Source organism: Castanea sativa, chromosome 8 (assembly GCF_040712315.1).
Source record: "Castanea sativa cultivar Marrone di Chiusa Pesio chromosome 8, ASM4071231v1".
NCBI lineage: Eukaryota > Viridiplantae > Streptophyta > Magnoliopsida > Fagales > Fagaceae > Castanea > Castanea sativa.
In genome coordinates, this window is record NC_134020.1 from 14,500,879 (window position 1) to 14,528,422 (window position 27,544).

Here is a 27,544-nt window from a genome sequence, read left to right on the forward strand (position 1 = left end):
TAAAAATTGTAACAGATAAACCCAAATACATATTCATAATTTGAACCACGAACGGTAAAAGTGCTTTTTATTAATAATAATACCTTCGAAGGTTGTTTACATTCCAGGGGTGTTGTACAATTTTTTCATCTAGATCAGCTAGCTGATATGATTCTATGCCTGCTACAGAGATGATCCAATAGGGTCTTTCCCAATTTGGTCCTAGTTTTCCCCAAGCTGGGTTTTTGGCGGTACCCACAACTTTCCTCAACACCAGATCCCTAGGTGCTAGTGGCCTTAGCTTCACATGGGCATCATACCCCCGCTTAAGTTTCTACTGATAATAAGCCATTTGGACCATAGCGGCCTCTCGCCGTTCCTCAACCAAATTCAGGCTTTTCTCCAAGAGGCCGTCATTATTTTCTGGACTAAAAGAACTCGTCCTTAGCGTGGGGAAACCAGATTCTAAAGGTATCACTGCCTCGGCCCCATAAGTCATAGAGAATGGTGTTTCTCTAGTTGATCTGCGCGGCGTAGTTCAATACGTCCATAAAACATGTGGTAGCTCCTCTACCCATTTACCCATCGCATCATCCAGCCTTTTCTTGAGACCACTGACGATGACCTTGTTAACAGCCTCGACCTGTCCATTTCCCTGAGGATGAGCTAGGGTGGAGTATCTGTTTATGATGCCCATGTCACTACAATACTTCCTAAAAGCTCTACTATCAAATTGTACGCCATTATCCGAAACAAGTGTGTGGGGTACCCCAAATCTAGTGATAATATTCTTCCAAATAAACTTCTTGGAGTCGATATCCCTAATATTTGCTAAGGGCTCAATTTCGACCCACTTGGTGAAGTAGTCGGTTCCCACAAGTAGCCACCTTTTATTTCCCATAGCCCTTGGAAAAGGCCCTACTATATCCAATCCCCATTGAGCGAAAGGCCAAAGACTGGATAAAGGATTAAGGACTCCCCTAGGCTGATGAATGTTGGGAGCTAACCTTTGGCACTGGTCACACTTTCTTGCGTAGTCCTAAGCTTCCCTCTACATATTGGGCCACCGATATCCCTGAATTAGAACCCTATGGGCTAAGGACCTTCCCCCAGTATGGCTTCCGCAAATTCCCTCATGCAATTCTTTCAAAAGTGCCTCCGTTGACTCGGGGTGCACACATAACAAGTATGGTCTGGAGAAGGAGCGTTTATACAATTTCTGATCCTCGGATAGCCAGAAACGAGGCGCCTTTCGACGGATTTTATCTGCTTTAAACTTGTCCTCGGGAAGAATGTAGCATTTTAGAAAAGATACCACAGGGTCAATCCAACTAGGCCCGGACCTTATCAGATGGACATGGACGGCACTTGTAGTGGTCAAAGTCGATTCTAACAAGTTTTCGACGAGGATAATCCTAGGAAAAAATCGAGCCGAGGATGTCACCAAAGTGGCCAATGAGTCCGCATATGTGTTTCCACTTCTAGAAACATGAGAAATGATAAAGGAATCAAATTTAGATTGTAAACGTTTGACCTAGGTCAGGTACTCTTGCATTCTTGGATCCCTAGCCTCCATGGTCCCTGTCACTTGGCCAACCACTAACTGAGAATCCGAGAACATATGAACTTCCTTTCCCCTCATCCTACGTACCATGTTCATACCAACCAAGACCGCTTCATACTCAGCCTCATTATTAGTTGCCGAGAATGATAATCTCAATGATTTTTCGAAGACAATTCCCTCAGGGGATACCAAAACAAGTCCAACACCAGATCCCCTCTGGTTGGCTGCCCCATCAATGGACACTTTCCAAATCGGAGGTCCTCTGTCCATGATCATGCTAACTGATTTTTCATCCATGTGTGATTCCTTTGTAGTTTCTTCCAACAATGGTTCAGTAAACTTCGCCACCAAGTTTGTGAGAACTTGGCCCTTCATCGAGGTGCGCAGCATGTATTTGATATCAAAGGCTCCCAAAATAGTTCCCCACTTAGCTACCCTTCCGGAGTAGTCAGCACTTTGTAACACCGACTTGAGAGGCAGTTAGGTCAAAACCACGACGGTGTGGGACTGGAAATAGTGAGGAAGCTTTCGTATGGCATGGACTACGGCCAGAAGTGCCTTCTCTAAGGGCAAGTAACGCACCTCAGTTTCATTCAAGGATTTGCTGACATAATAGACCGGTCTTTGCACTCTGCCATCGTCCCTTATAAGGACCAGGTTGACTGCATGGATGGCCATAGCTAGGTACGCAAACAGGACTTCATCAACCTCCAGCCGAGACATAATGGGTGGCCAGGAAAGATATTCCTTAAGTCACTGGAAAGCTAAAGCGCACTCCTCGGACCATTGGAATCCTTTCCATATATTTAACAGTTGGAAAAAAAGGTCTGCACCGGTCAGCTGACCGAGAAATAAATCTACTAAGAGCAGCGATCATTCCGATCAACTTTTGAACTTCCTTTGGATTCCGAGGTGGCTGTAAGCCTTGGATGGCCCTGACCTGTGCCGGATTCACCTCTATCCCTCTATGAGTCACCATGTAGCCTAGGAACTTTCCGGAACCCACCCCAAAAGAACACTTTAAGGCGTTAAGACGCAGCTTGTACTTTCTAAGTATTTGAAAGGTGTCGTCCAGATCTTTCACGTGTGTGGGTATTGTCTTACTCTTCACTACCATATCATCCACATATACCTCAATGGTTTTTCCAAGTTGCGACTCAAACATTCTGGTCATCATCCTTTAGTAAGTAGCCCCTGCATTCTTCAATCCGAACGGCATCACATTATAGTGATAGTTTCCTGCTGGAGTAATGAAGGCAGTCTTCTCCTGATCATCCGCCACCAACGGAATTTGGTGAAAGCCCTAAAAGGCATCTAAAAAGCTCATCCGAGGATGTCCGACCGTGGCATCCATAAGCTGATCGATGCGTGGCATCGGGAACGAGTCCTTTGGGCAAGCTTTTTTTGAATCTGTGAAGTCCACACATACTCTCCACTTTCTGTTCTTCTTTTTCACCACAACTGTATGCACCAACCATTCCGGGTATAAAAATTCTTTAATAGCCCCAGCCCTCTTGAGCTTGAGCACTTCTTCTTTAACAGCCTCGGAATGCTCTTTAGAGGAACGCCAATGTGGCTGCCTCCTAGGAACAATGGCAGGGTTGACGTTCAAATGATGAAAAATGAAGCTTGGGTCAACCCCCGGAGCCTCGTAGGGATCCCAAGCAAAGACATCGATGTTGTCCTTCAAAAACTCCTCCAATTCCATCTTCTCTTGGTGTGGTAAATGTACACCAACTTGAAAGAACCTTTTGGGATCATCGGCTATCAGAAACTTCTCCAAATCTTCACACATGGCTTCCTCTACTGTCACCGCATCGGGCATATCCAGAGTTGTTAATTGCTATAAGTCCTTCATAGCCGAGGCTGAGGACTTTGATTTGGCTTGATGTAGTACTGCAGCCAATATGCATTGCCTTGCCACTGCTTGGCTGCCACGAATTTCTTCGGTGAATCCCCCCGAGGGAAATTTTACTTTAACATGCAAAGTCGAGGAGACAGCACCCAAAGCGTGCAACCAAGGCCTGGCAAGGATGGCTGTGTATGGGGAATACGAGTCAACCACAATAAAATCCACCTCGACCGTTTCTGAGCCAGGCTGTACGGACAATCAAATCTGCCCCTTTGGTATGACAGCCTTCCCTTCAAAGCTTATTAGTGGGGAGTCATAGGGAGTGAGATCCTCCAGGTTTAACCTTAGCCCCTTGAACAAGTCGGGATACATAATATCCGCGTCGCTACCTTGATCGATCATCACCCTTTTGACGTCGTAATTTCCTATCCTCAAAGTGACCACTAGGGCGTCATCATGGGGTTGGATGGTCTCAACCTTATCCTCCTCTGAGAATCCCAAGACAGGCACATTCCCTTTAATCCTCTTCGGCTTCGAGCCTGACTCCTCGGCCTGGGAGTGTGAAACTGCCATCACCCTGGTGGGACAGGAACCGATCCTGCCAAGTGCTGCGAAGATAACGTTAATCGTTCCCAAGGGCGGCCGAGATGAGTTGTTCTTCTGATTATTTGAGCCAGACTAACTGCCTTGCCCATTAGGTTGGTACAGATGCTGCTTCAATTTCCCCTCACCAACAAGTTGTTCTAAAGGGTCCGACAGTTCTCAGTAGTATGACCCACATCCTGATGGTATTGGCAAAAAAGATTCTGATTTTGCTTCATAGGGTCCCCCACCATCTTACTAGGCCATTTGAAGTAGGGTTCCTTACGGACTTTCTCCAGTAGTTGGTACACTGGTTCTCGGAATACAGTATTAACTGTTTGAGGAATGGCTGAGCCAGACTGCCTAGAGTAATCTCTCCTCGGCTTATTGTTGTGATACTTGTTCGACTTGAAATCCCTTCTATCCTGTGGGATTACCTTCGCCTTACCCTTACTCTGCTGTTGATCTTCCTCAACCCTTTTGTATTCGTCAATACGGTCCATGAGGCGACGTACACTCTGTACGGGCTTTTTGGTCAAGGATTTCCTCAAGTCATGGTCAGTGGGAAGGCCCACTTTAAAAGTATTAATCGCCACCTCGTCAAAATCTCCATCTATCTCGTTGAACATCTCCCAATATCTGTCGGAGTATGCTTTCAACGTCTCCCCCTTCCTCATGGCCATAGATAGTAGCGAGTCCAACGGTCGAGGAACTCTGCTGCATGTAATGAACTGAGACGCGAATGCCCTAGTAAGTTCCCTAAACGAACCGACAGACCCCGACTTTAGTCCATTGAACCATCTCATAGCAATAGGTCCCAAGCTAAAAGGGAAGACTTTGCACATCAAGGTCTCATTGTGAGAATGCACCGCCATCCTCTAATTAAAGTGGCTCACATGTTCCACCGGGTCTGTCCGGCCATTATAAATGGTGAAAGTGGGCTGGGTGAACCGCCTGGGGAGCCTTCCATTCTCAATCCTGCGTGAGAAGGGTGATTTAGAGAGTTGGTGTAATGCTCTGCTCATAGCGTCGTTCCCCAAGCCCCTGGAAGGAAGCCTCCTATGCTTATGACCCAGTAGGTCATCCTCTTTGCAAGAGAAGGTTTCGCCGGGAGGGGGGGTCCTGGACCTTGAACTGTAACTGCTTCCCCGGGATTCCCATGAAGAAGGATTGGGTGGGGGTGAAGCCCGTTTTCGTCTGACACGGTGTAACTTCTTCTTGAGGTGGTTAATCTCCCTCTGCATGGCCTTGGCATCATCCTCATGGGAGGCGTTGCCTCCACCGCATGTATGACTCACGCTAGGATATACGGTATGAACGCTTCCCTCTCGATCCCTTCAGCGCTCAAGACGCTCAAAAAGATCCACGGGCTACAATCCTTCAGATTTTGCATGGTGTGAGCCTAAACCTGCCATGATGTTCCAATTCCTTCAACGCTAGACTTCCTATAGACGGCGCCAATTATAAGTGCACAATTGTACCCGAACCCAAAAACGAATGTTGGGCTCAGGCCCAATGAGCCTTATACAATAAAATTTGTAGAGTATGGGTTTGAAATCTAGGCTCGGGATGTTGGGAGTTCGATTAACAGGCTAGAGTGTTACAATTTGTGTAAATGATGAACAAATATGACAAATAGATCTCCTCGAACGTAAGCCGAGGATGATTTGTATAAATATTCCCTTTCCAGGCCAAAGTTTACAATCCTTAGTTCCTATTTTATTCTCAGCAGAATGTGTCGATCCCTTTCTCTTTCCTCTCTCGTCTCCTTATATACTTCTTCCTCTTCACTGTTTCTCCACGTATCATACAAATCTTTCCCTTAGATACTTGTCCCATCCACCACCTTCTTGAAGTCTTTAAATAATAGCAGGAAGGTTGATTTCTATTGTTCAGAGGTCATTTCTCCATTAATGTGGCCAGAGAGGTAGATGTACGGTCTTTAATGTGGAGGTAGCAGTCTTTTCCCTAGATATTTCTATCACATCCTTGCGTCTAGAGGGTGCTTGGATCACCTTCTTACCCATCAGTTTTTCTAGAATTCTGCCTTTAACCTTCTTGGCAAGTTCCAAGGTCATTGCCGGGCCTGTCCGAGGAGACATTCCTCCTCAGACAACTCCTCGGACCTTTATAGTGCAGACTGACTTGTGGGCCTAGAGGCCTTAATCAAAAAACAAATTGGTACCTGTCAATAAAGCCCAAAGCCCAAATGTTTATTCGAGAATTTTTACCCTCCACATTAGTAATTAGATAAACTTTATGTAAAACCTATATATAAAGGTTTTTGTTAGACTCATAAAATGATTAAACCTTAACAATATCTTTTTAATTTTTTCTCTTAAATTAAAAGTTCTTTATCCCCCCCCCTCCCCCTTTTTCATCAATCCTTATTTTTATATGATAACTTTTGAACACTAAAATACATTTATATAATAGGAAATATTTTGTTTGTATTTTTTATATGAAACTAGACATAATATATATAATACAAAAAGAAAAAAAAAAATATATATATATATATATATATATAAATGGGATTTTTGGTGGGGCCAAGGGCCAAATTCGTCCCATTTGATCCCTTTGCATCTGCCCTTGGATAAGGTTCGAGAAGTGTTAGTGAGGCCTTGTGGCATGAATCTAGTTAGAACCAAGCAATCGCATGAGAAAGATACACATTGGTCATGTAACTTTACTTTGTTAATGACCCTCAAATTTCTTTCTTTAAGTTTCAATTTTATTTAATTCAATCTTCCCCCTAGTCTACGTTAGAATTACATTGTTAATGACCCTCAAAGTGACATAGTTTTTATTTTTATTTTTTTAATTAAAAAATGAAAAACAAAATTGGAAAAAATAATGATAAATTTATTAGAAAAAATCAATTGATTAGGTTTTTAAGAATACAGAGAAAAGTAAAAGGAAATAAAATCTATTATATAATCTAAGAAACCCAAATTTTAATTTATCAAAGTAATTCTCCTCGTTCATTCCAAAAGCAACAACTACAAAATCTATTTTTTCTTCATGAAATGATTTTCTTCTACCTCTCTCTTTCTGTAGCTTCCAAGCTCTAATAAGGATTGTGATGTAGGACATGATTTACTATTTAATTATTGTAATTTATTATTTTTGGTATTTTTATGTAAAAAACGTTATTTTAGGTTTAGGTGATTTATTTCCTTGTTTTTAGATGCATTTAATGCTTTTTAGGTCAAATTTGGTTCCCTTATGGTTAGATATTAATTAGGATTTATTTTAGAATATACTATATTGTTTGTCAAGTTTTATGGAGCTTTTAAATAGGCCTCTAAGTCCGTACACGCTTTTTAACAATTATTCAATTAATTATATTTAGACTTTTATTTTTCTATTTTCTAGTGGATTCCAGACCATTTCTTCTTAGGGGTTCAAGGAATCCGCGTAGATTCGAGGTTATTTTCAGAAACAAATGTGTTTTGTTTCTTGTTTTCTAGAGGTAGACATATTCTACTTTTTGACGCTTTCGCATCCTGTATTAGTTGGTATTAGAGCCTTGATTTATCCTGGTTTGGTAGCTGACATATGAGATGGTAGCAATTTTGGTAACAAAAAACTTTAAAAGTATTACATAACGTACAAATAACACGCACAAATATCTTTCTTAGGATGCCATCGTTGGAGCATGGAAACAATAGGGATAACTGTCGCAAATATATAACTCACAGGAAACCTATTGGTAAGCAAATTTCATATAGACATTATAGAAAAATTGCAAGTTTTAGTGGTTATTTTTATAAAGAATATTTTCTTGATTGGTTACTTGATCTAGAGGATTTATTTGACTTTGAAAGTATTTATTATGAGAGTGAAAGCTCAGATTTGTCTTAGAAACATAAGAGCTTGTATAGACCCCAAGTTAAAAATTACGATTTTGTTGATTTTACTCTAACTTATCTAAGTGCGGAAACAAGAGTAAATACGAGCGAACAAACAATAAAACTACTCTAAGTCATATTCAACAAATCACAGCAGTAAAATGAAAGCTAAAAGTGTAGGTAAGAGAAATGCAAACACAAGATAACACACCAATGTGTTATCGAAGAGGAAACCGAAGAACTCAGCGAAAAACCTCTTCGCCACCCTCCAAGCGGTAAATCGATCCACTAGACAATAAGTTGGGATACACGAATAGCAAAAGATCCTCTAAGCCTAGTCTACCCAATGCACCTAAGCCCTCCAAGCTCCTACTCCAAGAAGGCTTCTTGGAACCGTGTCTTGTCTAGCTTTCCGGATCTTGCAATGTGTCCGATTGCATCCACCAAAGCTTAGCTTCTTCCAATGCTTCCCAGCAACACCAAAACTCACTGGACACTCAGTATGAGTGTGGTGAGTGTTTAGGTTATCAACCTCTCAAGGATATAGAAATGAAGAGGTAGAAGTAGAGAAAAACCACAATGGATAGTGTGTAGAATTGTGGGTATAACAATCTCATTCTCTCAAGGGTTGAGGCTAGGGTTTTCTCTTCTACAAAGTTCTCTACTCAATATGTGAGTAATGATGGTATATATAGTGTGTTTGAGGATGTAGTGGAGGAGATAGGACAAAACAGCAAAACAAACTATTTCGCAGGTATCTTGCGGGAAGGCCTTACTCGCGAGACATTCGCAAAAACCAGCTATTACCATCTGTCATGACTCTTCACATTCCAGTCATGTGCAAGGCACATGCATCACTTCGCGGGAAGCTTAATCGCGAGTTACCTGCAAGAAATCTTCTGTCTTTAAATCAGGGTGGTCGATACCGTACCGGTACCGGCCGTTCCGGTCGGTACATACCGTACCGGCCAGTGCACCGGTACCGGTCTACTTCTATTTTGTACCGGAAAAAATACCGGTCATACCAGCGAATTCCGGTCGTATCAGCCGCGTACCGGACCAAAACACAAAATCCTTTTTTTTTTTTTTTTTTTTTGTAATTGTGACAGTTTTTGTCTCTAAAATAATCAATAATGAAAGTATTTTGTAGATAATTTCATTATTTCACCTAACCTTTGATCTCTCCAATTCTTTTACTTAATTTGGATTTGGTGTTTGAATTAAAAGTTCCATTTTCTTCTTTTTTAATTGTTTTACCTGCATCAATTCTAATCTCCAGTTGATCTTTAGGTTGTTGTATCAACCAGTACACAATAGTTGAAATAGAAGGTATTTATGAGACTAAAAGTTGGAGAGCCTGTGTGTATATGTGTGTGTAAATAGAGATTTTGTGTGTGTGTGTGTGTGTATATATATTAAATATATAAAATAGCGATAAACCCGAAATGGTACACTGATATTGACCGGTATCCGAAATATATCGTATCGGTGGCCAAACAGGTACAGCATATAGTATGGTATTGACTTCACACTCTTTCTCTCTATCACATAACCCTTACAATAAAATCCCATATTAAATACAGGGTATAAAAAATTAAACAAGATTACAATCAAATTTGGCACGGAATTAAGGCCAACACAAAATAGTTGTAAATCACAACTTTATAGAGAGAAAAGTTGGACTTGCTTTGTATAAACTTAGAGAATACATCTTAAGTGGGTTGGAATGAGTACAATCAAATAGAATCCGACCAGGTAAAGAAAAAATTTGTTCATGGCCAAGGATCAAAAAGATGCTTGCTATCAAATTTTATCCTTTGAATTGTGAAGAAATCTTGTTGTATACAATACAAGATTATTATTGGCCAAGAAGTTCACACTTGAATTATTTTAAAGAGCCATATATTCCACCATTAAGAGAAGAATTACATGTTAAAGAAAATACTTTTCTTGAAGAGCATGTAAAAGTCAAAGAAGAATATATAGAGATATTTGAGGAAATTAAAGAAGGCATTGTTATAGAAGAAGAACCTTAAATCAATATTGTGGAGTAGATTAATGAAGAACCTATTATAGAGAAAGATCTTGAGGTTGATATAGTAGAGACCATTAGAGAAGAAATTATAAAGAAAGTTGTCAACGATCTCGATGAAGTCAAGTTTGATAATTGCAACATTCAAGCTCCTATTGTTTTGGTAAGAGACACTGAAGCAAAGTTTATTGATTTTATTGAGGTTGATAGATTTGATTCAATTAACAGTTTTTATTTGATAAATCTCTACAAATACATGAAGACAAAGGGAAAAAAAATTCAAGTTGATTTATTTATTCCATTGATGAGTTGCGAGTATGGAAAGAAGATCAAGGGGCTCAAGCATTCAAAGTATTTATTTATCTGGAGCGGAAGATTCCAAATTTTAAAGATGAACTCAAGGACGAGTTTGTTTCAAGTGGAGGAGTCTGATGTAGGACACGATTTACTATTTAATTATTGTAACTTATTATTTTTGGTATTTTTATGTATAAAAAAAACATTATTTTAGGTTTAAATGATTTATTTCCTTGTTTTTATGTGCATTTAATGCTTTTTACGTCAAATTTGGTTCCCTTTATGGTTAGGTATTAATTAAGAGTTATTTTAGAATATATTTTCTTTTTTGTCAAGTTTTACAACGCCATTAAATTGGCCACTAAGTTTGTACATGTTTTCTAATAATTATTCATTCAATAAAATTTAGATTTTTATCTTTTTATTTTATGGTGGATTTCAGATCTTTTCTTTTTATGGATTCAAGAACCTTTGCAGATTCAAGGAACCCTCGTGGATTCGAGGTTATTTTCACAAGCAAACATATTTTATTTCTTGTTTTCTAAAGAGACGGTTTTACTAAGGACACAACTTCAGTCCCCATTTGATATCAACAAAACCTATTTTTTCTTCATGAAATGATTTTCCTCTACCCCTCTCTTTGTGTAGCTACCAAGCTCTAACAACGCTTGAGTTTGCGATTTTAGAAGAATATGAGATGTAAGAGTAATTCTTGGTGGTGCCTCAAATTGGAGATTTAAGCGACTTGATAGCCGTCACATTGTCTCTCTGAAGGACCTCAAAGCCAACTCAACCAAACCCAATAAACTAGAGATTTTTATTTTAATTCCTCTTTTAAAAAATATATTTTTTTTTAAACCTCAAAATTAGGGTTTTGATAGGAAAAAGTGTTAGTGATGAAGGTTTTGCAAATGCTACCATGGAATTGAATTCATAAAGTTTTTTTTTTTTTCAAAAAAACTATTTTTATAGTACATTGGTTTGATTGTATTTTGAATTTTGTAGTAAGGTATCAAAAACTTATAACAAGTAATTTCAAAGTGAACCGGTTATAATTTCACTCAATGCTTAGCATGCAGGTATTTTTTACTTCTATTAGCTATCATTGTCTTTCTCTTTAATTTTTGTTATGAAATTTATTAAAGCTCTTATATCGCTTTGAAACGAATAAATTTTAAAATGGTGGATCAATCTTCTTGAAACAGATCATGTTTGTTAAAAATTGTAATTGGAAAATTTTAAAATATTTTCTTTTATATTCTCTGAAAAATATTTTTTATTAACTTTTCATATTTTAAAACTATAAAAAGTCAAAACTACATAGTTTTGGGGGTTACTAATGCCTACGGAGGGAGAGGAAGATGATTGAATTAAATTTTAAGCAAGATGGTGTAGTTTATATATATATATACTTTTTTTTTTTTTGCTGTTTTCATTTTTTTTATCCGCTATGTTAAACTTGAAAATTATTTTTTTCCCCGTTTGGGCATTAGTTGGACACGCATGCAATGTGCTCTCGTTTTCAATACTTGTCTGTCTGTCTGTCCGTGCTTCGTTTGTTAAAAATCTCTCATTAGTTTATAACATGCAGGCTCCGAAAGACAAAATTAGTAGGTTTTAAGGGGGAAAAGAAGTGGAGGAAAAAAAAAAAAATAATCTCAAAGTCCAGACAATTGAACCAACCCAATGCATAAATGGAGGAATTTATTTCAATACCTAAAAACTAGTATTTTGTATCCACAGTTACAAACCCGAACATCAAACCATTTTTGAAGTATTTTCCTTACATGGAAGACACTAATTGGTACATTGCAGGCATATCGTCCATCTATGCTAATAGACAAGAACTTCTTTTTACTAAAGAAAAGAACAAAAAAAAATGGGGGCAATATAGTATGGCAGAGATATAAATGAGAACAGTGATGGATACATCAACGAAGTAAATGCAAATCCAAATCCAGCTTAATTTTTCTTCGCAAATAACTGAAGTCAAAGTAACCCAAAAACCACCAAAACAACCTTTAGGCATTTTGGCTTAGAGCTTCACAATCTCAGGAATATGAACTGGGTACCGATCAATGCAATCAGCCCAAGGACCATCAGTGGGAGCCTTGATGCTTTGGTTGCACTTCCACACAGCACTGTTACACTTAAATCCACTCCCAAATGCTATTTGCCAAACCCTATCACCTCTCTTCATCCTCCCCTTTGCTTCTATATAGCTCAATTCATACCACAGTGATGATGATGACGTGTTCCCGAAGCGATGGAGTGCCATCCTCGATGCCTCGACATGCTCAGAAGAGAGCTGAAGGTTCTTCTGCAATTCATCAATGACAGCACGGCCACCAGCGTGGATACAGAAGTGCTCAAAAGCTTGTTTGAAGTCAGGGATATAAGGCTTCCATTTGGGGTTAAAGATTTTGCGGCCAATCAGGGTGAGAAGGAAAAGGAGTTGCTCTGAAGCTGGAAGGACAAGAGGTCCAATTGTTGTGATGTTTGATTTCAAAGCCTCACCAGCTATGGCCATGAGATCTTTGGATAAAGAGATCCCAACTTTGCCTTCTTTGTCTTCTTCTTCGTATACACAGCGGTAAGCTTTGTCATCAGCTCCTTTATGGGTTCGAACCACGTGTACTAACCTGTACTTGGCTAGCCTGCGCTCTGATCTTCGGTTTGATAAAAGAATTGCAGCTCCACCCATTCTGAAAAGACAATTGGGAAGAAGCATAGCTCTTTCATTGCCCTGGTAATAGTTGGGTGTAATAATCTCTGTGCTCACAATCACAGCGTTTGAATTGGGGTGAACTTGAAGAAGATCACGGGCCAAATCAATTGAAATTAGCCCAGCACTGCAACCCATCCCAGAAAGGTTAAAGCTCTTTATGTTACTTCTCAGCTTGTACTTGTTGATCACCATGGCTGACAAGGAAGGTGTAGGTGAGAAAAGACTGCAATTCACGATGAGAATGTCGATGTCTTTAGGGTTAAGACCCGTCTTCTCAAACAAAGAATCCATGGCAGAAAATATAACGAGCTCGGCCTCGCCTCTCGCAGCTTCCATGGTTGGATTAGGTGGGATATAATGAATTGCAGGAGGCAAACAAGTCTCTTCCCCAAGACCAGAGCGCTCAAGGATTCTCATTTGGAATTCAACGCTCTTGGGATTGTTTTTGAGGTTGAGCCTTGAGTGTTCCATGAAGGTTGCAAAGGGGACACGACAAGTGATAGGGGGTTTAAAACAAGCGTAGTCCACGAGGAAAATTGTTCGTGGCTTAGACATGAAGTAAACAGTGGCAATAAAGATGATGAGGAAAGCGGAGCATAAGATTTGGACGAGATCGAAGTGGAGGGACTTCCAAAGATTTGAGATTTCATCAGGACCCATCCGGAGAACCTCAATGCAAATAGCAGCCATGATGGGTATGAGTGTGAGTGTAAGAATGTGATTGACAAGGTATTGGTACCCAAGCTTGACATACTTAAGCTTGACAGAATTGGAAAAGTCCGGCGAGATTGGAGGCATCTTTGCTCTTCTGTGTGTGTCTTCTTGTGTGTTTGTGTTTGTGTTTGTGTTTGAGAGAGAGAGAGAGAGAGAGAGAGAGAGAAACAGCTTGAGCTATAGCTACGGAAGGAAAGGTTGAGGATGATATTAGAAGTAGGGTGGGAAGGTGGGAATTTAAAGGCAACGGGACCGTGGCAGATGAGAGGATTAAATGAAAGGAAGCTTCACGTCACTCAACGCTCACATAACTCCATATTAATAACTCCACTTGCAACTAACCCAACGCCCACTGGGACTTTTTGTTTTCTCTTTTTACTAATTTGTGCCTAACTCCTTGCTTAATAAGCCAATAACAATCGGCTTGGGACTGTTTTTATCATTGTCAAATTATGATTGGAGACTGATAAGAGAACATATTGATGGTTGCCTTTGGCTAGATTTATTTTCAAACTTATTTTATTTGTTACAATTGATAAGTTATCCTTAATGACAATGCAAATTACGCTTTCGGGTTTTTTATTTATAATTCAATAGTTATAATTGAAGATGGAGAATTTGAACTCAAAATATTTTTATTAAAAACATTAGAAAGTGTCAATTGAGTTACAAGTTTTGTTGGCTATGTGTTTTAGGTTTTTTTTTTCATTATTATTTTTTTCATCTAAAGAAAATTCAAATGTTCACCACTTAGTATTCATTTATCTCTCTTTGTCTCACTCTCCAACCAACAATTAGTTGAATATAAAATGGAACACAAAAATACTATTAGATTTTTATTCGAATTCGAATGAATGAGATGGATGATTTTTATTTGGATAAAAAAATTTATCCTTTTTTTTTTCCACATTATACTCCATTTATTATGGCATGTCATTTGTCTTTTTTTTTTTTTTTTAAAAAAAATTGGTATGTTTATAAGGAAAGTAAAAAAGAAAAAAAGAAAAAAAAAGTGACCAGTTATAATTGGTGGATATAAAAGTTGAATGTGGACAAAAAATTTGACAAATTTTTTTCTTTTCAAACCAAATAATAAAAAAAACTTGAAAAAAAGTTTTGAAATTTAAAAGTGATTGTTAAATCTTGACAATTTAAATATTAATGGTTTTTGAAACTATGGATACTGTAGGGACTGGATTTAGCTCCTAAGCTCAAACGACTGGAAGACCCAGGCCCAAATAACCCAACACAATGGATTTGTAGAGAGTGGGCTGTAAGACTAGGCTTATATGAGTTAGATAACGTTCACTATGGGCCAAAAAATAACAAGGAAGCCAGGAAAGAAAAAAGACAACCACAATATTGTGCAAGAAAATTCTCCTCGGCCCAGTCTAAGGAGACTGGTTCTTGAATATATCACAATGGGACTTGTTTACAATTTCATTTCTTTGTGCTACAGTGTTTTTCTCTGCTCTTTTTTCGATCCCCCTTTCTGGGGTACCTTTTGTCTTATATAGACTCTTTTAGATGATCCGGACCTTCCATTTGTTGATCATGCATGCCACCACTCAAGTGCTAGTCCATCAGGCACCTTCCCAGAACCCCTGTGATATGTGGCAACCAAGGTAGCACTATTCAAGGGTCTTCTCTACATAAATGCAGCAAGGAGGCATGGTCGGATGCATTATATGGGGTGGCAGCCACCATCCCCTCAGCATGTTAGGGCTAACCCTCGCCCCTAGCCCATTTCTCTATAGTATGTCCTCCTCTGGTGGCGTACCGCTGACGTGGCCCCCTATCTGAGGATGGGATCTCCTCGGAATTGCTCTTGCCTCCTCGGCATATGGTACGACACGTTGCAATGTTACTTTACCAAACTGCTACACTCCACAGATACTTAAGGGTCTAATTGGTAGGGGAATTTTTGTTTTTTTTTTCAAAAAAGTATAAAAACAATTTTCAAAAATTTGAAGTTGAAACTAGTTTTCAAATAATAAATTTTATAATATATGTGTTTGGCTCCCATTTTTAAGAACAATTTTCAAAATACTAAAATAATAAAATAATTGTTTGGGAGACCACTTCTATTTTGGAGATTTGTTTTTTTCTAATTACAAAAAGTAACGTATAGAATATTTAGATTACTTTTTTTTTTTTTTGTGGATAATGATAGGGAATAGAGCTCATGTACCTTCTTTTTTTTTTTTTTAAATAATGATAAGTTTCAAAGTTTGAGAATTCTTTTTATAATGAAAATAAGCTCCTTAATTTAAGAGATAGAAGAGTTTGGACAAATATGTGGGGTTCACTATTTTTGTTAGGTTTCAAAAATTTTGGAATAAATTTTTAGGTTCTAATTTTATTTAAGTTGGCAAACCGAGTACAAAAACATGTCTAGGTTAAGTGTTAGACATTGCTCATAATGATTAAATTCAAGATTTAAGAATAGTTAAACTGAAGAAAGTAGAATTCAATTTCTGCAAGGCTTAACTAATCAAAAGAAAACTTTGACTAATTGAAAGCCGCTTTCTCCATAATTTAAATCATGCCCAAAGTCCATGAAAACATTTAGAATTTCAGGCACAAAGTCTTGTGAGTTACTCCTGTGAGATTTATGGGGTTTCTATTGCCTCATAACTCAACAAACATTAATCGGAAAGAAGATCTACAATCAAGAACTGGTGGATTAAGTTGCTGCATACAAGATCATACATAACTGATGGTTTATAGTTTTGAGTAGGATCTCAAAGTCCCAAACGTGGGTGTTTATGTTCAATAAATTCATATAGAAGAGTCTGCGGATTTGGAGTTGTACACGGTCGTGTGAGTAAGTACTACAAGAGATAGCTATAGATTTGGGGAAAAAATTTATTCTAAAAATTTTATTCTATCATAGTGAATTTGTTACCTTGAGGATAGTTAGGTTAAATCCTCCCCAAGTTTTTTACCCTGAAACTGTTAGTTTCATTGGTTTTCTTGGGTCATTATATTGCTTGCCTTCTTTACTTTTCCACACTAAGTAATATATTTGTATATGTTTAACCTAAATCTTATAATAAACCTAAGTATCGACTTGGTTAATTAATTAGGTTCGTAAAATTTTGATTTCCAACTAGCCTTTGTTAGCTTTAATTCTGTGTCAAATTTGATGGTAATTTCTTCAATCATTTCCCTATATTTATGTGGTATATTTGTAAAGGATGAGTGCAAGAGATTGGTGAAGAATCAAGTTTCAGAGAAGAATCAGCGTAGTTCACGACTAGATCGCGAGAAGTGTGCGAGAAGAGAAACTCGCGAAAGGCCATGTGTGAAGCACATGACTAGAAGTTGAAGAGACATGCCAGACAGTCAAATTCGCGAGAACTTCGCAAGAAAGGCCATATCACGAGGTACCCGTGAAACTCTCTATTTGGTAAAAAGAAAAAGTGTTTTACCAAATTCTTTACTCACACTGTATATACCATCATTACCCACGAAATGTATGAAGTGCTTTTCAAAGAGAAAACCCTAGCAAAAACACTTGAGAATTAGAGATTGTTATACTCACAATCATCTACACATTTTCTCTTGGTTTTCCTCTACTCCTACCTCTCCATCTCTACATCATTGATAGGTTCTTAGCCCAAATATTTACCTCACCCAATCTGAGTGTTGAGTCAAGTTCTGGTGCCTTTGGGAAGTATTGGAAGGATTCATTAAGTGGCAGATGCAATCGGGCTGAATTGCTAGATCTAGAAACCTAGTGAAGACAAGATTCCGAGAAGTTCATTGGTAGCAGGAGCTTGGAGGGCTCAAGTACATGAGATAGATTAGGCTTGGAGGACCTTTTGTTATCTTTGTACTCCAACTTATTCACTAGTTGATCGATTTCGACTTGGAGGGCTGCAGAGAGGTTTTTCACCGAGTTCTTCGGTTTCCTCTTTGATAACACGTCTTGGTGTTATCATGTATTTGCATCTCTCTTCCTTACTCTTTAAGCTTTCATTTTTTTTATTCATTGTGGTTGAATATGGCTTAGAGTAGTGTTACCGGTTTATTGTGCATATTTACTCTTGTTCCTCACTTTGTTAAGTTAGAGTAAAAACAATCTAGCTGTTATTTTAAAATTGGGGTCCAAACAAGCATTAATGTTTTCACACTAATTTAAGCTTTCAAGATTAGACAACTTGAGTGTATGAGGGTCTAAAGAAAACATATAGTTTTCATTTTATTTATAACTATGCCATTAAAAGCATTTTCTGTATCTTGAAAATATCCTCTTAGCAGTTTTCAAAATCCTATTTTGAACAAGAAAAATAAGATACAATTTTCTGAAAATTATATTTAAAAAATATCAGCAAAATAATAAATTCAAGTATAGGATCTACTATTTTATAAATTATGAAACAAAAAATAATATTTAAATATTCTAATCAAACAGACCCTAAATTATTAGAGACCATAATTTTATGTTGGTAAACTTTGTAAAATGACATTTCTTATATGAATTGAAATTTGAATTTGGGACATCTCTTGATAACTCGAATATGGGAAATTAACATTAAAAACTTTTCAAATGCAACTTTAAGTTAAATTCCAATTGCTCGTCCAAAGGCAATGTAGAGAAATAGTATGTACAGATCATTTGATCTTCCTAGAGCGGAGAGGCACACAAAGTCACCATACCTAATTACGGTTTAGAGACAGTATTTGACTTCTTCAGGGCGCACAAATTTAAAGGCAATACTGGGTTGGATACCAAGAAACTCTCTTTTGATAAGCGTACAGTGGTACCTTGAAAAAACAAAATAAAAAGTCAAAGAGGTGCAACATTACTCTCTCTCTCTCTCTCTCTCTCTCGTTTTTTCTCTCTTTATCGGGTTTTCTTATTTTTTGGGGTAGTGAGCTTTTAATTCATTAATGTTCCACCTGTTTATAGTTGGATGTTGTTTATAAAAGGGTCGGTATTTTTAAAAAGTTTTAACATTACTTTCATAAAAAAATATATATAAAAAGCTGTCCACTAAAATTTAATTGATTTGTATTTTAAATTAATGTCTTTAAGATATTCGTTAAACTTTTTATTTATAAAAACTCTTTGATATATATAAAAACCAGTCGCTAATCTGTGCGATGCACGAAAAAATTATATCGTACGAAAATTTACACAATTCTTTGTTTCTTCCTCTCGTACATTAAGATTCTAGCCTCAAAAATTCGTATCTTTGATATGAAACATTAAATTGTTAAATGAAAAATATTAATTAAACATAAATTATAATTAACAAAAACGCAGCCCATAAACTTAAATTAAATCCAAATACAAACAAATGAAAAAAAAAGTCTCATATTAATACAAACAGAGTAAAAACTAAGAATTCTAAAAAAATGGTCTCAAATTAATACAAATAGAGTATAAACTGGGAATTAAACTGTGCATAGGCAATCTTATTGCTTATTATGATATTGTAAAATTGTAAACAACTTTTTTAGACATGTTTACACCCATAACATCTCAAGTAATGACTTATTGGTTATACACGTTTATGCCTTTATGGATATAGCACATTCCAAAACTGGTCTTGATATAGGGTTTTAAGGTCCACAAAGTTCCACACAAAACCATATTATACAACATCAACATGAACTAAATTTTCAACCAACCCAGATAAATTAAGAGAGCAATAAAAAGTTGCAATAAGTTGGAATAGAAAACATAATGAGTTAGATTAGATTAAAAAAATGCTTTATTTCGTAAATTAACCTTAACTTTATTTTAATGAATAAATTTAAATTAAAAAAGTCTGCCTTACATTGATTTTTATAAACTAATTATTTAGTCAACTTAGAAAGAAAGAAAAAAAAAAAGCATGAACAATAAGTTTAAACTACTAAGCAAATACGATGAGATAAAAAATAAAACAATTAAGCAAATCTCAAAACCAAAGACAAGTACATTAATTTATAATAAGCAACACTATCACGTATATATGATATCTATAACGTTCTCTCATGACTTAATAACATGGCAATAGGAAATCTCCATTAAAAAAAAGAAAAAGAAATCAACTACACGGTAATATAATAATATAAACTTATAATATTATAAACCTACAAACGTAAAGAATTGACAACCACAAAGTTATTTACTATTTTTTTTTAATGACATTGGCAGACAACTACAAATGAAATTTAGTCAAAAGCAGTAAAGTACTAAACTTGAAAAGTCTAGTTTAGCATGTTAATCCAAAATTCGAAGACCAAAGCCATATCCAAAAGTTTGAAGGGGTTGGTCAAATCTGAGATTTGGGGGAAGTAGTTGGTAGTGTGAGAGATATGACAAAGAGAGATATTTGGTTTTTTTGGGTTTGAGTTTGAGATTGAGTTTGAGTTTAAGTTGGACTTGTTAAAGAGATTGAGTTTCACTCCTTGTTAAGTTTGGATTAAACAAAAATAATTTTATTTAAATATTGTGCTGATGTAGAAAATTGTGAGACTTTCAGAAGCTTCGGTTATATATATATAGATAGATAGATAGATAAATAAGTTAACAGATGCTCTTAGGGCATTGTATGAAATATTTTTAGAAATTTTAGATGGACAAAAATAAAATTTATTTTTACTATTTTTTATATTTCTCATAAAAATTGTGTTAAAATTATCTTGAAATTGTTTTATTTACAATTTTGTTAAAGACACTTATAATAGTATACATGATGATTCTTTTCATCTTTTATGAAGGAAATAGTTTTGCATAGCAATAAGAAATTGTATCGCCATTAAACAAGCAAAAAAAAAATTCATATATGAAGGCCCCTCTTTTTTGGGGGCTATACTTGTACTTGAATTTCTTTGAAAGAAAGTGAAAAAGAATAATAACGAAGAGAAAAGAGAATATATGATATGATAGGCCAAGAATGTATTGACCCCTTAGGTAAATTAACCAATTAATTAGCCAAATGAATTAATAAAGTTAATTTAACATGCAATACACGTGGTAGCACAAACAAATCACCAAATAACTAAATGCAGCAGAAATTAAATTTGACACAGGTGATTTATTTACGAATGGGAAAAACCACCGAGATAAAACCCCACCGAGTGAATTTAATGTCACCACTCCCAAGAATCCACTATTATTATAAAAAAAAAAAAAAACGGTTTTAAGTAAAGGAATCCCGGTACCTTATACCAACCTATAGTTGAATCCTTACCCCAATAAATAATTGGACTTGTAATGTAGTAACTATCTCTCATTTCAATGCACGGCTCTCAGTACGTGACTAACCAGTTGATGCGCGGATCCCAATACGTGGCTTACTCCTTTGCACAAATCCTAGTACGTGACTAACACACCAACTTGAGAAAGATGTTGGCTGCAAAGTTCTTCAGTTTATCCACATGATGAAGATCAAGAAGCTCAATGGTTACAAAACCCTACGGCATACAAATACAGCAGCTTCTTTAAGAAAAAGATGAACTAGGGCAAATTGTCTCCAGTCACAATTTGAGTGAATAATCACTTTGCATCAAGTTGCGTCACTTTTGACGACCTTTAAAATAATCATTATGTCTAGGGTTGTGAGAAAAGAAACCCTACACAAAACTGCAACAATCTGTGACAAAACCGCAACATTAGTTGCGTCACTTTCTACGTATGTCCTAACAATCTCCCCTTTTGGCAATCCGTGACAAAACCGCAACAAACAAATGAAATATGAGAGAAGTCATAAATCACTCAACTCATACTCACTTGTTGAATACAATAACTTTGCAAGAAAGAGTTCATGGCATGATAGATTTTGACAGCTTGTATTTCTGAAACACTTAAAACAAAACTCATCAAGGCATCTTAGTGTGAAACAGAAATAAAAGATTGCATACATAAGAAACATGTGTATAAAGAGAGAAAAGAAACAACACATGGAGAGATAGGTGAAAATGATAACAACATCATCAAATATATATATCACAGATAAAAACAATGTTTGCTATCATTAAGTGGTCACAAGACCAATGTACAAAAAGATAATGTATCTAAAAGAGAAAGAAAAAAAAAGATACATAAATCCTCACTACATCCCTAAAAAAAAAAATAAACACTGCCCCTAACAAAAAGGTCCTATGCTATCTCTTCCCCTAAGTACATGACTACTATTATATCCAAAACTACTTCCCCTTTTTGTCATGAATGACAAAGGGCAAGTCACTCAGAAGCAGTCATCTCCTCATCACCAGAAGAGTTAGTATCCTCATCATCATCATCATTACCAGAGCCATCATCATCGTTACCAGAGCCATCATCATCGTCCTCATCCTCTGAAGCTTGTGGAGATGGAGAGGAAGAAGCAACGAAGCCACCAAGGTGAGTTTGACGTCCTACAATACGACCCACACAGGTGGTCACCTAACCCATCTCATTAGTGAAAGTGTCAAGGCGAGCATCCATACGCTGAAGCTGCGCTATGATCGCCTCAAGCATCACACCTGATGGAAATATGTATGTACACAGCGGAAAATAAACGAATCTACTTTATTCGTTATTGATAACATGCACTATATAAATTTCAAAATATAGAATCAAGAGAGTGTACCTTGGTACTGTGAATTTCAAAACCAAAGATCATAAGTTATTGATAACACTTTTAATCTTCACTCCAATTCCATTAATGCCCAAGATGTGAGGTCTCTTAATCAGTTTTTGTTTAAGGGAGTATGAGAGAGTGTCCAACACTCACATACACACCATTTCACAATGATGGCTCTCTTTTTCATATATTAAAATTATATATGTTTCTCTCCTTATAACTGATTATCTAATTGGGCTAGCATTTTGGACCTTTCCAATTGGGCTTTAGTATGTGGCTTGGAGTGGGACCAAAAGGGACCAATAAGACACTAGCTACAATGGGTCTTGGGCTTTTTTGTCAACTCTTGACAAGTCCAAAATTACCATTAACTATATTTAATATCACTATATAAATATCGTTGCACTCTAGGCCTTATTTATAAATTATATCTCAAGACTTTATTATACATGCAACCCCTTCATAAAATATTTGTAGTAATACAAAGTCATGAATGTAGACTGCCACTTTGTAAATTAGTACATCTTATCCTTAAGTACTTGGTTTAATCCTTTAAAGTTATTCAACATATATTTATGAAATCCAATTTCATAAATATATACTTTAGTAACTTCTTACCAAAGTGGTTAGGCCTAACTCTCTGAATAACAGATCCATTAAATTTATCTCAAGAGAATATTTTATATTTCCATTAAGAGACTATGAATTCCATCTTGAGAATATATGTTCCATCAACACTAAATGTGGTTGCTCAACATACTGAGGTTTTGACCGTTACCTTAGATCTCACTCCTGATATATCAAAGACATCTACATTTCATGATCAGGTCCATTATCTTCTCAGGATGAAGAGTTTATATAAATAGAAGTCGTGAGATTTATTATTCATTTGACAGTCGTTAGGAGAATAATAAATCTCACAACGGTCCAATTCAATGTGTCTTAGCTTTTAAAACATATCAACTAGAAGTCTATAGTTCCATGATCAAGACAAATCATCTTAGTTGATATGTTATAGTCTTTGCAAATGAAATGCCCAATTTCATCACTGACTATGAACTATAATTCTGAGTTTACAAAGAACTTGTGATTTATATCTTTTGTGACTTTTCACATAAATCACATACTATGATAATGTCCTATATTCATGTTACCATTATTTTAGATAATAAAAAAAAAAAACTTTATCAATCATAATATTAAGTCATACATCATGTCATACATAATATCATACATAGCATTATACAATAGGATTTAAGGGCACTAATCCTAATAACACCACCCGCTGAAGAAGAAGGAGCGGAGGTGGATGGAGTGAAGGAGGCTAAAGGAGTTGTCGTTTCGGTTCGTGGCTGCTTTGGTCAAAGATGGGCCGTGCTCAAGGTACCCATGAAGGTGAAGTGAGTAGACTCAAGATAAGAGACAAAGGAGTGACGAATGATCCTTATGATAGCAGAAGGAAAGATAAGCTTATCACGAGTCGCCGTATCCTTATAGACAATTATAAGGGAAAGAATGAAATGGAAGGGAAAGTCAATAGTAAGGTCCTCAATGAGGGACAACAAAAAGCAAGCACAAGGCTCAGTAATAGAATTATAATGAGACAAGGGATGGAGAACAAATTGTTAGGGTTTGTGCCCTAAAATCCAATTTATTGGCATATCATAAATAATTAAATTGTATAATTATATGAAGCTATTTATAAATGAACTAATGGGACATTATGATAGTCCATGAGATGCATTGTATGTGATTTAGTCATAGAAGATGTAAATCACAAGTTCCTTGTAAACTCAAAATGTAGTTCGTAGTCGGTGATGAAATTGGGTGTTTCATCTACAAAGACTATAACATATCAACTAAGATGATTTGTCTTGATCATGGAAGTGGAGACTTCTAGTTGATGTGTTAATATGTCTTAAGAGTTAAGACATATTGGATTGGACCGCTGTAAGATTAATTATTCAATTAACAACTGTCATCTAAATAATTAATTTCATGACTTCTAATTTCATAGACTCTCAATCTTGAGAGGGTAGTGAACCCGATCATGAAATTTAGGTTACTTTGATATATCAGGAGTGAGATCTAATATTCACGGTCAAAATCTCAATATGTTGGGTAACCACACGTAGTGTTGAGGGAACACATATTCTCAAGATGGAATCCATAATCTCTTTTTGTAGAGACATGAAATATCCTCTTAAGATAAGTTTAATGGGAACTGGTTATTCAGGGCGCCCACTTTAGTAAGAAGTTACTAAAGTTTATATTTATTGAAATTGGATTTCAATAAATGTGAATAACTAAAAGATTAAACCGGGTACTCAAGGATAAAATAGTTGTTTACAAAGTGACAGTTTATTATGACTTTGTTCAATATGGATATTTCATGGGGGGTCAAATGATACTATTAGAGTCTTGGGATATAATTTATTAATAAGGTCTAGAGTGCAATTATATTTATATAATGGTATTAAATATAATTAATGGTAACTTTGGACTTGTCAAGAGTTGACAGAAAAGCCCAAGGCCTATTGGAGCTAGAGTCTTATTTGTTCCCTTTGGTCCCATCTCAAGTCACAAAATAAAGCCCAATTGGGTAGGCCCAAAGGGCTAACCCAATTAGATAATCAGTTTTTATTTAATAAGAGTTATTAAATAAAGTAACTACCAAGGTAGTTAGAATGTACGTACGATAAAAAAAAAAAAAAGTTTTTCTCTACAAGGAGAAGAAGAAGGATTTTTCTTTGAGAATCAACGTACATAAAGACTGATTAAGAGACCACACATCTCGGGTGTTCGCGTAAAATAATTTGCAAGTGCACAGAATCGTAACAAGTAGTAAAGTGTTTTTAGAAAATGAATGTCGAACCCAAAAGAATTAACTATGTTATTGAATACTGAAATTCACTAAATTAATTACTATTTGGAAAATTGAAAATAAATGGAAAGTTCTACTATCTGAATTAAATTAAATTATTTAATAAAAATAAATCTACGAATAAGAGATTAACAAAATGCAAAAATCTAAAAGTGTAAAAATATGATAAGAATGGATCTAGAGCGGTTGATTTCACCTAACAAATCCCACACAATTTATTCTTCCTAATTATTAAATTCTAATAATCTCCCGTTGATGATTAAAAATTCCTTAAGTATTCAATATCTTCTCTCGAATAATATCAAAAATATCTTCAACTAACAATTCCATATCTCTATGTGAATTTAATTAATTGGAGACTCATTACGTACGTTGAATTTTCTGAAAAATCACACTAATCGCAGTAAAGCATCTCTACTTTCGCTCAACTAATGATGTTTAATTCTAGAACTAAAATAACAAATCACCTCTCGGTCTCATTGTAATTCAATTGATCAAACAATAATTCGTAAAAAATTAATAAGGATTAAGAATAAGAATTAAACACTCAATCATGGAATTATTAAAAATAAAATAACTCAGAATATAAATTGTGTGTTTATTGCTAGACTACATCAACGCTCTAGAAAATAAATTTAGTTCATAATAAAATTGAAAAGAAAACAAATAAAACTTATGTTTTTCATCTGAATTAGTTGATCAACATGAAGCTCTTGCCTTTGTCCTCAGATCCTCCTCTTCATAATGACTCACAAAACAAGTTCTTCTATGCGGCGCCCCCTTCTCCTCTCTAGTTTTTTTTTTTTCTTTTTTCCCTAAAGAGCCTTTAAATAGGTCAAGGAATCCTATTCTCGTTTGGAGAAAATTCCAGATTTTTAAGCTTCATGTAACCGACGATTTTGGCCCATTTAACATCAGAATTTGGACTTTTGGTAAACTAAAAAGTTGTAGCAATTTAAGTTAAATTTCTAGCCCAACTTGAATTATCTCGATTGGATATCTGAGCCAAAATTTATGCCAAAAATACTACTGATGTACAGGCTGGAATCCTAATCCGAATTGAACTTGGATTTGGTGCAAATTTCCTTTGATTCCTTGCTCCACTTGGACTTGAATTTAATTGGGTTGGTCTTCTCTTGAATTCATGCTTGGCTGGATGAAAGTTGGCTTGATTCAATTGGCTTAGCCCCACTTTGCATGTAAAGCTCTTGTTACCTGCAACACAAAGATATTATATAATCAGTAACAAAATAACATAAAAGTAAGGCTAAATATGTGGATATGTGAGTACTTTATTGTATATATTTCATGCACATCATCGGGCACCATGTGGAATTGAGATGAAGATTAAAGGTATTCTCAAGTCCTTTTTTTTTTTTTTTTTAATTTTACTGCATCAAGGTACGCTTTCTATTCTTTGTTCTAGAATTCAAGGTTACATGTTATTTCTCATGAATGAAGTAGATCTGTGATTGTTGCTTCCGTTGTGTGTTTTGTATGAGATGCAAAACCAATTTTTTCCTACACAAATGTCATCACCATATTCAACCTTGGACCTTTTGCAAAGCCCGAACATGAGGTGTTTTGATGCTCACCCCATGCAGAAGGTGTCTCACAAAAGAGAGCCAGAAGTTTGTCTTTGGACATAGTCCTCAGACGTGGACATCCGAGGTAATCAGGGTACGATTCTCTCGGAACATGTAACACTTCAAAGATAAGCTCTAAAGTAACTACTATACGTGTACCCTATACAAGAGTAACAAACTGAGGAACAAAAGAATAAAAATCGCGCATATTGGAGTAGAACTCCTGTATGATTACGAAAGGACAACTCACAGGTATCTCACATAGAGATTCCTAACCCCGCCTATGAATGACAGTCGGTAGAGCAGTATCGAAAAAGTTTGATAGGATAACTTGGTGTTCAGAATGAATGCCACATTTGGAGAAGTTCTTCGAGAAGTCCTTATGGGCCCTCTCATCATGGAACCTAACATGTAAAGAAGTAGGATCAGAAGATGATGCCCCAGAACGAAGAGGGTTTTGGGACAGAGTGGTTTCGCGCTTGGGTTCCATGCGCAGACTATTAGAGAGGGAGAGACAAGCAGAAAAGCACCATCAACATATAGTACCAGAATATGGAAAAGAAAAGGTATATATGCATGAACAATGCATGAGCATGATGTGCAACAAAAATTGCATCATGGGTTCAGCCTAATCCAATCCTAATAGCACACAAGGTTCCAACACAAAAACACACATCTATAATGCATGAAACATTGTGAAAATGAAAATGTAATACAATACATGAGCATATAAAATCATATAAGCAAAATCCAACCCAAAAATTTTACGAAAAACTCATCAATTTTCAAAACACACAAAAACCGAAAACCTAGGTCTAAATGCGTGAAATGCTTGAAGAATGAGAGATTAAAGAAGCTTACTAGAGGGAAAAAGCAAGGATTAGGCCGAAATCCAAGAAGGTTTG

General features: G+C 36.2%; 1 protein-coding gene across 1 annotated transcript; it reads right to left on the reverse strand.

The window, feature by feature from the left end:
- Positions 1-11,847: 11,847 nt before the first annotated feature.
- On the reverse strand, positions 11,848-13,808 carry LOC142608001 (3-ketoacyl-CoA synthase 6). The gene has a single exon (XM_075779700.1). It carries the CDS (start codon positions 13,684-13,686, stop codon positions 12,196-12,198), a length of 1,491 nt encoding a protein of 496 aa, XP_075635815.1. The 5' UTR covers positions 13,687-13,808; the 3' UTR covers positions 11,848-12,195.
- Positions 13,809-27,544: the final 13,736 nt, after the last annotated feature.